The sequence below is a fragment of the Dipodomys ordii genome, unplaced genomic scaffold (assembly GCF_000151885.1).
Source record: "Dipodomys ordii isolate 6190 unplaced genomic scaffold, Dord_2.0 Scaffold1, whole genome shotgun sequence".
Taxonomy (NCBI): Eukaryota; Metazoa; Chordata; class Mammalia; order Rodentia; family Heteromyidae; genus Dipodomys; species Dipodomys ordii.
Genome location: NW_012267217.1, coordinates 63,851,612 through 63,863,399, shown reverse-complemented (window position 1 = coordinate 63,863,399; position 11,788 = coordinate 63,851,612). Strand labels below are relative to the sequence as shown.

At 45.9% G+C, this 11,788-nt stretch overlaps 1 protein-coding gene across 3 annotated transcripts in view; it reads right to left on the bottom strand.

Moving 5' to 3' along the window:
* Nucleotides 1–2,721: 2,721 nt before the first annotated feature.
* Nucleotides 2,722–11,788, bottom strand: part of Atg16l1 (autophagy related 16-like 1) — a 25,699-nt gene continuing 16,632 nt past the window's right edge. For all 3 annotated transcript variants that reach the window (XM_013010400.1, XM_013010392.1, XM_013010409.1), the window contains 8 exons: nucleotides 11,405–11,475; nucleotides 9,965–10,036; nucleotides 7,729–7,849; nucleotides 7,373–7,478; nucleotides 5,352–5,501; nucleotides 5,214–5,261; nucleotides 4,632–4,733; nucleotides 2,722–3,919 (listed from right to left, as the gene is read on the bottom strand). In XM_013010400.1, the coding sequence (XP_012865854.1) occupies nucleotides 3,826–3,919; nucleotides 4,632–4,733; nucleotides 5,214–5,261; nucleotides 5,352–5,501; nucleotides 7,373–7,478; nucleotides 7,729–7,849; nucleotides 9,965–10,036; nucleotides 11,405–11,475 (764 nt within the window). In that variant the 3' untranslated portion in view covers nucleotides 2,722–3,825. The remainder of the gene's footprint in view (nucleotides 3,920–4,631; nucleotides 4,734–5,213; nucleotides 5,262–5,351; nucleotides 5,502–7,372; nucleotides 7,479–7,728; nucleotides 7,850–9,964; nucleotides 10,037–11,404; nucleotides 11,476–11,788) is intronic.

The following is an 11,788-nucleotide window of genomic DNA, read 5'->3' as shown; positions in this document are numbered from 1 at the left end:
CCAGACTGGCCTTGAATTCATGATTCTCCTATCTTAGCATCTAAGGTGTCACAGTTATATACTACCAGGCCCAGTCACTTTTCGTTTTTGTGTGCTGATTCAGAGCTTTGAACTCGGGTGTGGGCACTGCCCTTGAGTTTACCATGATAGGCTACCGCTCTCCACCCAGCCAAAACTTAACACAAGTACTGAGCAATTTCAAGCATTTGTGACCCATTATGTTCTTAAATTCTTCTTTTTGTTGTTGTTGTTGGTCATAGGGCTTGAACTTTGGGCCTGGGCACTGACTCTGAGCTCTTCAGCTCTACCACTTGAGCCACAGCACTACTTTGGGCTTTATGGTGTTTAATTGGAGATAACAGGAACTTTTCTTCCCAGGCTGGCTTTGAACCATGATCGTCAGATCTCAGCCTCCTGAGTAGCTAGGATTACAGGAGTGAGCCACTGGCACCCAGCTTCTTGAATTGTTTTTTAGGCAGAACAGAGGTTTGAACTCACAGCCTCATACTTGCTAGGCAGGCACTTTACAACTTGAGGCATACAACCTTCAGGTCACTCTTATCCTGTCCTGGTCACCTCAGGTAGAGCAATTCCCTACTCTCTAGAGCCTGCTCAAACTATCCCTACTAGCTCATCCTAACCTGGGCACCTGGCCTGCTGACTTCTTCCCATGTCAACTCTAAGAAATTCTTTTCACACCCCTAACAAATCCTAGTGCCACTCCTGCTGCTCTGAGCGACAGGCCATGCCCCTCTAGGAAACTGGGTGACAAACTGCCTTTATAACAGGATTTCACCTCCTGATCCTTTGTGTCATACATAAAAAACAGTAAACTTAAAACACAATTATTATTCACTGGTGTTAAAAGCTTTAGGTGACTACAGAGCCAATGGAGAACCTTGGAATGGTAAAATGCATCAGTTCCCTGTGGGGTGTTCTTCCTGCAGTAACCTGAATCCACCCACTTCTTGCTCCAGAAAACAGAGGAACAAAGATCAGAACCACTTGGTGTCTTGCCTAAGTCAATTCACTGAAAAGGAACACTTAGGAGACTCAACATCTGGACATACCAGGTGGTTCCAGACTGGATATTCATTGGACAAATAAAGTGCAAAGGCTACTACTTCCTTTTGGGAAAGTATGGATGTGGTTAGAGGAAAATTACTGAACCAGAATGGTAGATACTGAACTACAAAGGTTGTACATAGCCATATACCTGGAAAGTATTAGGTATTTACGCCTTTACTTTTTGCCAGTTTGGTACTTGAACTGAGGGTTTGGGCACTGTCTTTAGCCTTTTTGCTCAAGTTAGGGCTTTACCATGTGTCACTGCTCTGCTTCCATTTTGGTTCGTCCTGGGGCTTGAACTCTGGGCCTGGGCACTGTCCCTCAGCTCTTCAGCTCAAGGCTAGTGCACTACCATTTGAGCCACTGTGCCACTTCTGATTTTCTGAGTCGTTTAATGGAGATAAGGGTTTCACAGACTTTCCTGCCCAGGGTGGCTTTGAACTGAGATCCTCAGATCTCAGCCTCCTGAGTAGCTAGGATTACAGGCGTGAGCCACCGGCACCCAGCTTCCAGTTTTTGGTTAATTGGACATTATATTCTCATGAATCAGACTTTCCTGCCTGGGCTGCTCCCAACTGTGACCCTCATTTCCCAGCCTCTTGAATAGCTAGGATTACAGGTGTGAGCCACAGCTATCTGTGTGGTATCAGTAGACTTTTAACTCACTGTTGTTTTGTGATGATCACATTGTTTTCTTAAGATCATTACAACAGAAACATTAAGGTGAGGAGACAGAGGCAGGACTGGGAGTCCCAGGTAAGCCAGAGATGCTACGTAGCAAGACTCTGACTCAAAACCACTGAAAATGTTTGTTGCTGGGCACCAATGGCTCATGCCCATAATCTCAGCTACTTGGGAGGCTAAGAGCTGAGGAATGTGGTTTGAAGCTAGCTGAGGCAGTAAATTCCATGAAACTCTTATCTCAAATCAACCCACCCTATCCCCCAAAAGCTGAAAGTAGAGCTATAGCTTAAGTGGTAGAATACTAGCTAAGGGACAGTGGCCAGGCACTGTCCCTGGAGTTCAAACCCCAGGCACAAATTACGCAACTGCATGGGTCATTCTTTTCCTTATAAGCACGCTTGCCTCAGATACCAGAGCATGATGGGATCGCATCTCAAGCCATGAGCCTATGCTGTATGGCTGTTTCTTCCAGGCGGTGAGGTAGTTAGGCTCAGGCCTTAACTGATGTATTAGAGGCCCAAAGGGGCCACAGTGGCTCATATAAACCAAGGGCTAATGTCCCTGTGGGGCGCAGGGGTGACAGACACACCACAGCTAACAAAGCTCTGAAAAACTTCCCCGGGGATAGCCAATATTATACAGGATGGAAGACTGGAATGCTGGTATTCCCAGGGCATGATCTCTTATGCTAGGAGAGAACTATCCATTATTCAGAAAGACTGAATACCAGAAAAACTAGTCCCTTCTTTTTAATTTTTAAAATCAGTCAAGGGGCTTGAACTCTGGGCCTGGGCCCTGTCCCTCAGCTCTTTAGCTCAATGCTCTACCACAGTGCCACTTCTGGTTTTCTGAGTAGTTTATTGGAGAGAAGAGACTCATGGTACAGGCGTGAGCCACTGGCGCCTGGCAGTTCCTTCACTCTTATGGATAAAAACAGAAATAACAAAGACACAGGAATTTGAAAAGTATATAACAAGATTTTTTTAATTTATAATCAAGTTCTGTTGGGCCACATAATTAAATAAATAAAAGATGTGCCATGGCCTTTGAGTTCCAATCCTCCTTGCACACAAGTTATCTGGACAGCAAACGAGAAAGTGAGGAGCATGCAGAGAAGAAGGATGGAGACAAAGCCCCAGGCAGAGGAAAGGCTGCTTCAACCTCACCTCTCATCCCACTGAAGGCCTCAGGCCCCTGTCTGTCCAGAGGCCAAGTGTGGCAGAAAAAAATAAAGTGCAAATTAAAATTTGAAACATCATAGTTTTTCAGACAGGTAAAAAGATTAACTTTTTCCTCCAGGCTTCATCTCATTTCTTGCATCAAACATGGGGTCACTGAACACGGACCTGGTAGAGAGCAGTGGCCAGAATCCCCACTGCCAGCCCATCTCCAATCCTGTTGAAGCACAAGTGTACAGTGGTACAAGCCATATTATATAACTCAACTGGGAAAGGTTGGCAACTGTCTTCTCAGAAAAATTTAAACCAAACAGATCAATTTCTAGCCCAAGAAACAGATATACGGAAGTGCTGGAAGAAGACCCAGAAACTCTTAGACAAGCTTCAGCAGTAGTAAGACAGGATTGGATCGCAGGCAGTCCTGCAACGTCAGCGCCTCCAGCATCACAACAGGCTTGTATTTGGCATCTCCACTAAACAAATGCTTACAGCAAGTCCACTGGCAGAGGATCCCAAGCAAGGGGCTGTGTTGTGCAATAGTCCAGACCCCCCTTTGGAAGGATGGGAGCAGCACAGGGGAACCAACACCCTACTGTGGTGGGGGTGTGACTGGCAGTGGGGGGATCCAGCAGGGGGTCCTGTGCTCCCCAATGAGGTATGGAAGATCAAAGCTAGTAGTGTTTCCACACGGATCAAATTGAATCGAAGAACCTGAACCTCTGCCCAGTGAGGCAGAGTTAGGTGTTGATTCTTTGGCCATTAGAGACCTCAAAAAGTTCTCAGGACTGCTATTCAAAATAAGGCTCCCATGCCACGAAGCTGGAGCTCTTCGCGAGGAGGCCATGCTGCTCACCAGGAGGGGCGGAGGGAGCCCACAGGCAGCTCCTCGGTGCCCTCAGGGTTGTGCCCACAGCACAGCTTTGCTGCCTTTATCCACACTGATGACGTGCAAGCCGGAGGGGGCCCAGGCCACTGCGTTGATGGAGGAGCTGCAGGGAGAGCAGAGGACATCAATTTCAATTTCCAAGTATTCATGTTGAGACCTCAACCAGCCATGCCCCTCACCCCAGGTATGTGGAGCCCAGCTGTGCCTACCCAACAGCAGGGACTGATGGTGGAGAGACTTTCATTAAGCAGGGTCAGACTAAAGGGAGCGTGGCGTTAGCAGCTGGCAGAGCCCTGGGATCAGGCACAGGGAAATTCTAAGCTGTGGCTGGGCTGCTGCCTGAGGGCAGTGAGGACCTGCAGCTTCCAGGAAAAAACAAAAAAAAAAAAAACCCCAAAACCTATGTTTTTTAAACTAGCAGGTAGACTTGGGTGCACAGAACAAGCTGCGGAAAAAGGCCAGGAGCTGCCTGCCAGGTAGGAGGTAAAGGAGGTGTACAATAACCAGTGTTTAGAACTTGTCAATTTTCTGGCAAAAAGGGAGGCTCAGAGAGGAAAGGGATGGAGGAGAGAACAGAAATGGATAAGGAAGGGCAGGGAAGCAGTTCCTCTGACCTCTTCTATTCACTGGCTCTACCTGGAGCTATCTATCTGCAGGCATTACCAGCTGCTGTCTCCAAAGGCCTTACTCACCCAGCCCAGCAAAGTGCAGGTGCTGCCCTCAAGGAGCCCCTGGAGGTTTGAGCCTGATGAACACTAGGCCCTGCTCACCACTTTGAGGTGTGTGGTTGTGAGTGCCGATAGAAGTCAACTCACCTGTGTTGTTTAGAAAGCACCTTCTCCACCTTCCCTGTGAGCACATTCCAGACATAGAGCGAGCCTTCAGCCGAGCCTGCTGCCACATAACCGCCATCAGGACTACAGGAAACGGACAAAGAACAAAAGCTATGGAAACCTGCCCCTAACTCACTATCCCTAAGGTCCAAGAGGTAATGCAGTGTCCAAGACACAGAGGAAGTCAAGCAAACCTCCAAATGTGTGGAGACTGTGATAAACTAGCACGGTCCCTGGCCCAATGAATGTAGAATGGAAAAGGAGACGTCATATGAGGCCCTTTCTCCAAGGCATGTGAGCTGATGCTGAAATACACTGGGAGAAATCAGTACATGGCAGGAGAAAGGAGGAGAGGGAAACCTGATGGCTCATCCAGAACCAAGCAACCAGCCATTATTTTTGGTGCAATGCATTTACGTTCATTAATGACGAACACTGGAAGGCACACTGCTGGGACCTCAAGCATGACCTTTAGGTTCACTCCTGGATGCTTTGTAGGTAAACTTTAGCTTCCCTAAGGGGGAGATAACCTGAGCAAGTTGGAAGTAGGGGGTGGCTACCAACCTGAAGACAACTCGGGTCCAGTCAGAGCCGCACTTGAATCCAGGGGCACTGAAAAACACAGCACAGACCCGTCACTCAGGGCACTCCCCCGGGACAGCAGTGGGTGGGGCCAGGCAGGAGCCTCCTGCACCCAGTTACCTGAATGTCTGTTTCACAGCATTTGTCCGGAGATCAATGATTTTTAGCAGGTCATCCCGGGAGCAGCTCAGGAGCTCTGTCCTCTCTGGGTTTAAATCCAAGGCAGTGATTTTCCCCAACAGTTCCATCTCCCGGACCACACTTTCTGATCTAAGAGATGAAAAAGCTGAAAAGCCTAGCAGGGAAAAGGTCAAAATGTCCCCACTTTAACTAGGATAGTGTCATGAACTGCTGCCAGCCAAGAAGACCGTTTCCAAGGGTGGTAAGCATGGTGGCACCTCTTACCATCTCTCTATCAATAGGCCTACAGTTCTGAAAACAACTCTGAATCTTCTTGCCATCAGAAGTTCTGAAGTGGATACGAAGGCCACCACACAATTAGCATTACTTCTTTGCTGTAGAAGAGCTTAAGGCCTCATGGACATGCTAACTAATTACATGCTCTACCACTGAGCTATGTATCGAGCCCCAATTATTACTTCAAAGACACCATTTCAAGTTTTGGATAGGAATGGCACAGAATTTGTCTTAGTGGGTCTGGAGAGGCCCAAGCGGCCTGTCATCCTTAGCTCAGCTCCAGCCTCCCGATGTCAGTAGGGCTGCTAGTTCCTTGGTGTTTCCGATTCCCTGCAGCTTCAGCCCATACAGGTCAGCTAACAGCCTTCTGGATAGGCAGGGCCACACTGATAACACAGCCAAAGGTCTTGACCTCTCCAATAGTGATTTTGCTCTAAGTTTTCAATAAACTTTCTACTTTAACAAAGCAGTCTGTATCACTGTCACTAAACACAGACTTGGGGGTCCTCAAATATGGGATGGACTTGTAACACCTTCCTTCAACTCTAAACTTCTTTATTCCAAGTCAGGTTCAGTGGCTCACACCTATAATCCTATCTACTCTGGCAGCTAAGATCATGGTTCCAGGCCAACACAGGCAAAAATGTTCACAAGGTTCTATCTCAGTGGAAGAAGTGGAGCATGACAGCACATGCCTGTCATTCTAGCTGTGGCAAGAGACCTAAAATAGGAGTATGGAGGTTCAAGTACATGCCTGGGCAAAAGCAAGACCCAATCTTAAAATAATCAGTGCAAAAAAGGACTGGAGGTATAGGTATAGCAGAGTAGAAGAGCTTTCTGTAGCAAGTTCAAAGCTCTGAGTTCAAACAAGGAGGAAGAGAAGGCAGCTAGCCTTGTTAGGCTTTCCTGGCACTAAGCTGCATTTCAGAGCAGCACTAGAAACCACAGGTCCTTCACACACACACCCCTCTACCCTAGGGCCATCTACCCGGGTGTGACATCAGCTGTTCATTCAACCAAATCATTAGTCCTCTATATGTGCCTCCTTACCACTTGGTTTTAAAGGACTTTTCTTGCTTCTGACAGCTCTACTCCTCCCAACATTGGCACAGCAACAAGACTGGCCCGATTTCTTTATACTTCTGGACACTCCTCCTTGGTTAGATCCCTAGCCCTGCTCCCTTCTTCAGACTAGCCTTGTTTTATTTTAAATACTCTAAAGGTAGGGCAAGTATCATCTTTGCCTACCTAGCAGCTAGTAGTCTATGGCCAAAATGTAAGGACAGTAAATGATGGTGAACTCTCCACAGTCTAAATGTGATTCAGAACAAAAAGCTCACTGTCAAAATACAGGTGCCCTGGATCATTCTTGACATTGCCTCAGACTTAAAAACCAACCCACATAAAAATATCATCAAGCTGGGTGCTGGTGGCTCACTCCTGTAATCCTGGCTACTCAGAAGGCTGAGATCTGAGGACTGGAGTTCAAAGCCTGCCTGGGCAGGAAAGTCCATAAGACTCTTATCTCCAATGAACCACCAGAATACTGAAGTGGCACTGTGGCTCAAGTGGTAGAGTGCTAGCCTTGAGCTAAAGAGCTGAGGGACAGCTCCCAGGTTCAGAGTTCAAGCCCATGACTGACCAAAAACTAAAAAAGAAAAAGTATCATCATTGTTCTATGTATAGATTCCCCTGCATCCCTACCAAGCTCTAGAATGTCATACCGGATGTCCCAGAAACGAATTTTCTTATCAAAATGTCCGCTCATTACACATTGTTCTGTGCAGACAATATCGTTGCAACTGGACCCTGCAAACACCGTCTTGATGCCTGAAAGAAAATCAAACATCACTAGTCCAGCAGAGGCACCCACGTGGCTGTGTAGAGCAGTGCTACTCTCTAACTACCGAACTATCCAAATTGCAAATCTAAATGCAACCTCAAGCAAGAAAGCTACACCCTCAGCACCTGAGTGACTGAACCCAAATTCAAACTATCACATGCAACAAGCTGAAGTGGAAAGAACAACTTCACAGCTAATGAGTATGCAAACACAAAGGCAGAGACTGAATTTCCTCACAGACTTTGCTGCGTAGATCCCAGAGTTTGAGGGTCCGGTCATGACTTCCCGAGACAATCCGTGCATTGTCCAGCAGGAACTTAGCAGAAAGCACTTTCCCACTGTGTCCGGTGAGTGTGTGCTAGGAGAGAAACAGCCAGGGTGAGCCAGGGGCATGGCACACTGGCTATGCTGGAGGACTGGCCAATGCACCCAATAGTGGAGAGCCAGGACTCCGACAAAACAATTAAGTCAGGGGAAAGGGAAGCAGTTTAAACTTAGCAACATTTTTGGACTGCAGAGAGAGTAACCTGCAGGAACTTCTAGAAAGTCTGTCTTGTAGGCATTACCTTTAAGTAAGGTATTACTCTGACTCAGACCTTGAATGCCCTGCAAAGACCCATGTGTGGAAAGTTTGGTGTTCTGCTTGTGGCACTAGTGGGCAGTGGGGCCCAGTGGGAGAACATTAGGACACAGAAGACATGCTCTTGATTCTGCCCCTTCCTGCCTTTCTCTTTGCTTTTCTGCTACCATGAGGCAAATACTCTCCTCTGCCACAATGAATGTGTCACCCATGCACAGTACAAAAAGATGGAAAAAGAACCAAAGGCTGCAATCTTAAGTTAAAACCAGTGTTAGGTACCGTGTCAGTTATGGAAATCTGACACCAGTAGAACAAGAGGAAAAAGCCAGGCATGGTGGTGTACTCAAGTAATCTCAGCAGTTGAGATGTTAACGTGGGAGGGTCTCGTGAACTCAATAGTTTAAGACCAGCCTGGGCAATATAACAGCAGGATCCAGCCTCAAAAAAAAAAAATAAATAAAGACAAAGATACTAGAAGTAACATTAGACACAAACCCAATACCACTAGCCCCAAGCTAATGTCCTTCCATCTTCAGTAAAAAAGGAGGAGCCGGGTGCCCAGAGCTCACACCTGTTATAGCTACTCAGGAGGCTGAGATCTGAGGATCGCAGCTTGATGCCAACCCAGACAGGAAAGTCTGTGAGATCTTATCTCCAATTAACCAGCAGAAAATGGGAAGTAGAAGTTGTGGCTCAAAGTGGTAGAATGCTAACTTAGAGCAAAAAAGTTCAGGGAGAACACCCAGGCCCAGAATTCAAGCCCCACAACTGGGGGAGAGGGGAAGCGCAAGTACAGCAGCAGGCTTTGAGTTCACCCTAGAACCAGTGTAGCTCAAACGGTAGAAAGCCCAAGGCTCTGAATTTAAGCTAACGGTTTCAATTCTTAAAACATATGGGAAGAATTAAAAAATGGCTCATATAAAAATACATGTACTACCTCCCTCTAGCACTACTTGCTATATCCTACTGTGCTTTTCTTCAAGCTATTTATTGTGATATAGTCTCTCCTATCCCAAGGGGACAGAAACTCCTGTTACCACCAAGGCCTTCTATTTCTGAAAAATAGTCTACCATACTCAAGTTTAGTAAATATTGGCTGTATGATTGGGTATTTCAGTATTGTCTCCATCATAAATATATTTTATATGATTAAGTTGGAGTGGTGATGCACACTTGTAATACTGAAACTTTGCGAGCTGAGGTGTTATATAAACCAGCCAGGATTACATAGGGAGACTTGTCTCAAAAAAAAGGTGGGGGAAGGTAGATAAACATACAGCTCCTAAAAATGCCAGCAAACAAAGGGGTGGTTAATTAAGTTACAGTTCAACACAAGATGGACTATACTGCAACCATTATTACTCCTGAGTGTGCTTTCCACATTTAGGGTACAGCACTAGACTTCAGGGAAAACCATACTCAAATGTTTGTGCATGCAGCCCATTGCCCTGGTCCTCCCTGAAAAGAATATAAGGCAAGTTGTTCAGCATTTAAACATCTATTTCTGCTACTCCAGGGTTCAGGTTCATGCTTTGCATGTTCAAATCTGGATCTTCTTAGCTTGAGGTACTGGGTAGCACAGTACTGCGAATCTCCAGTGCAGTTCTCTCAGGAAAACAAAGGTCTAAGTAGTAAGTTAACTTTTAGCTTCATCCTTGTATCACCCAATCAGACCACCACAAACCCAGCAACAAACCATCCTAACACAGCTCCCGACTCCTCTAGATCTTTATCTCTGCTGGTATTTTTTGAGTTGACACAAGAAAAGATACAGCCAAAAAAGAACAAAAAAAATTGGGGGGGGGGAGGGGGCACTTTAGGCAGGCTAAATGCCACTAAGAACCACAATTCCCATGGTAGTAATAACATCTGTAATGTTAAGCTAGTTCTTACCCGTAATCGATAATCATCCACAGTCCAGATTCGGCTTGCAAAATCATTTGAGGCAGCTAAGAGATAAGCTCCCTACAGGAATAGAGGAAAAATGGTAGCATAATACAAAGACCTTTGTTCACTTGAAACTTCCCAAAATTCAAGTGCTAGAAGGTACAAAGACGCCTACAATCAAACATCTAGAGCCAAGTACCAACTATGATCAGCTATACTGTCAGCTCACCCCATCTCCTTTGAGTTCAGATCTTCCTCCTGAGCTCAGATTTCATCGGAATGCTGCAAACATCAAGCTCAAAATGGAAGTCTCCCCTGCTCATTTTCCCCTCACTCCCTTCCCTTAAAGTCTCTACATACTGCCTCAGGAGCATCCTGCTCTTCCCACATACTCTCCCAACCACCACTCTGAGGCTGTTCATCTTGTTCAGCATCACAGTCTTAGTCCCAATGTGGGCCACTGGAGACCTGCTGCTTCAACACTGACAGTTACCTCATCCCTGTCATTAAAGACCTCTCAGGCCAATGCTGCAGCTCAGTAGTAAAACACTAAGAGCATGACCTTGGTGTCACCAAGCTTCGTGAGCCCTCAAATTACCAAACAAGTAAGAACTCCACATGGCCTCCCTGAGGTCTAAATCTTTTTCTTATTCCTCAATTGGATTTAAGGTGCTATTCCTAAGAAGCTAATGGAACCAGGCACTAGTACAGGCTGAGATTTCAGGATAGACCAGGCAGACAAATCTGTAACACTTTCATCTCCAATTCAGCAAAAAAAAGCAGGAAATGGAAGTGTGTGTCTCAAGTGGTAGGGCACCAGCTGTGAGTGGGAAAAAAACTCAAGTACAAGTTGAGGGAAGGGGATATGAGAATTGGGCCAGTGGCTCATGCCAGATGGAACACAAGTCCAATTAGCCAACAAAAAGCCAAAAGTGGAGCTATGCTTTAAGCAGTAGAGCAGTAGCTTTTAGTGGAAAAAGCCACAAGCCCACAAGTGAAGGGACATTATCAATTGCTGAGTACCGGCAAGCACGAAGATTAAAAAAAAAAATGCAGCCGGGCGCTGGTGGCTCACACCTGTAATCCTAGCTACTCAGGAGGTTGAGATCTGAGGATCGCGGTTCAAATCCAGCCTGGGCAAGAGAGACCGTGAGACTCCTATCTTCAATAAACCACCAGAAAACCGGAAGTGGTGCTGTAGCTAAAGAGGTAGAGCGCTCGCCTTGAGCTGAAGAGTTGCTTATACTTTATTACCGTAGGGCAATGAGCTGTAGTTCAACACTGACATACTACTTTCATCTAAACAATTTCTCTAGGGTGGGTGGAATTACATAGGCCCCTTAAGCATAGCATTTATTCACAATGCATCAGAAACCAAGTAACTTACTTAACTTCAACTATTTTATCTTAAATTATTTTTCAGAAACCTCTAAAATAGATACTCACAGCACTATCAAATTCAATGCTTGTAATTCCAGCATTACTGCCTGATAGTGAACCTTTGAACTCACACTTATCTGTATAAAAAGAAAAAAAAAAGTTAAAGCCAAAGACTTTAACATGTAGGAAAAACACAATGGAAGTCAATCATACTATCAAAATAGCTTTCTTGGACTTCTGATCAGACAACAATATGATATAAAACACACTACTAGTCTCTAAGAGCAATGAATGTTCAAATGGATACAAACTCTGGTATTCTGCATGTTTTTGTTTTTTTTTGGTCCGGTCGTGGGCCTGAACTCTGGGCCTGGGCGCTGTCCCTCAGCTCTTCAGCTCAAGGCTAGCGCTCTACCACTTGAGCCACAGCGCCACTTCTGGCTTTTTTCT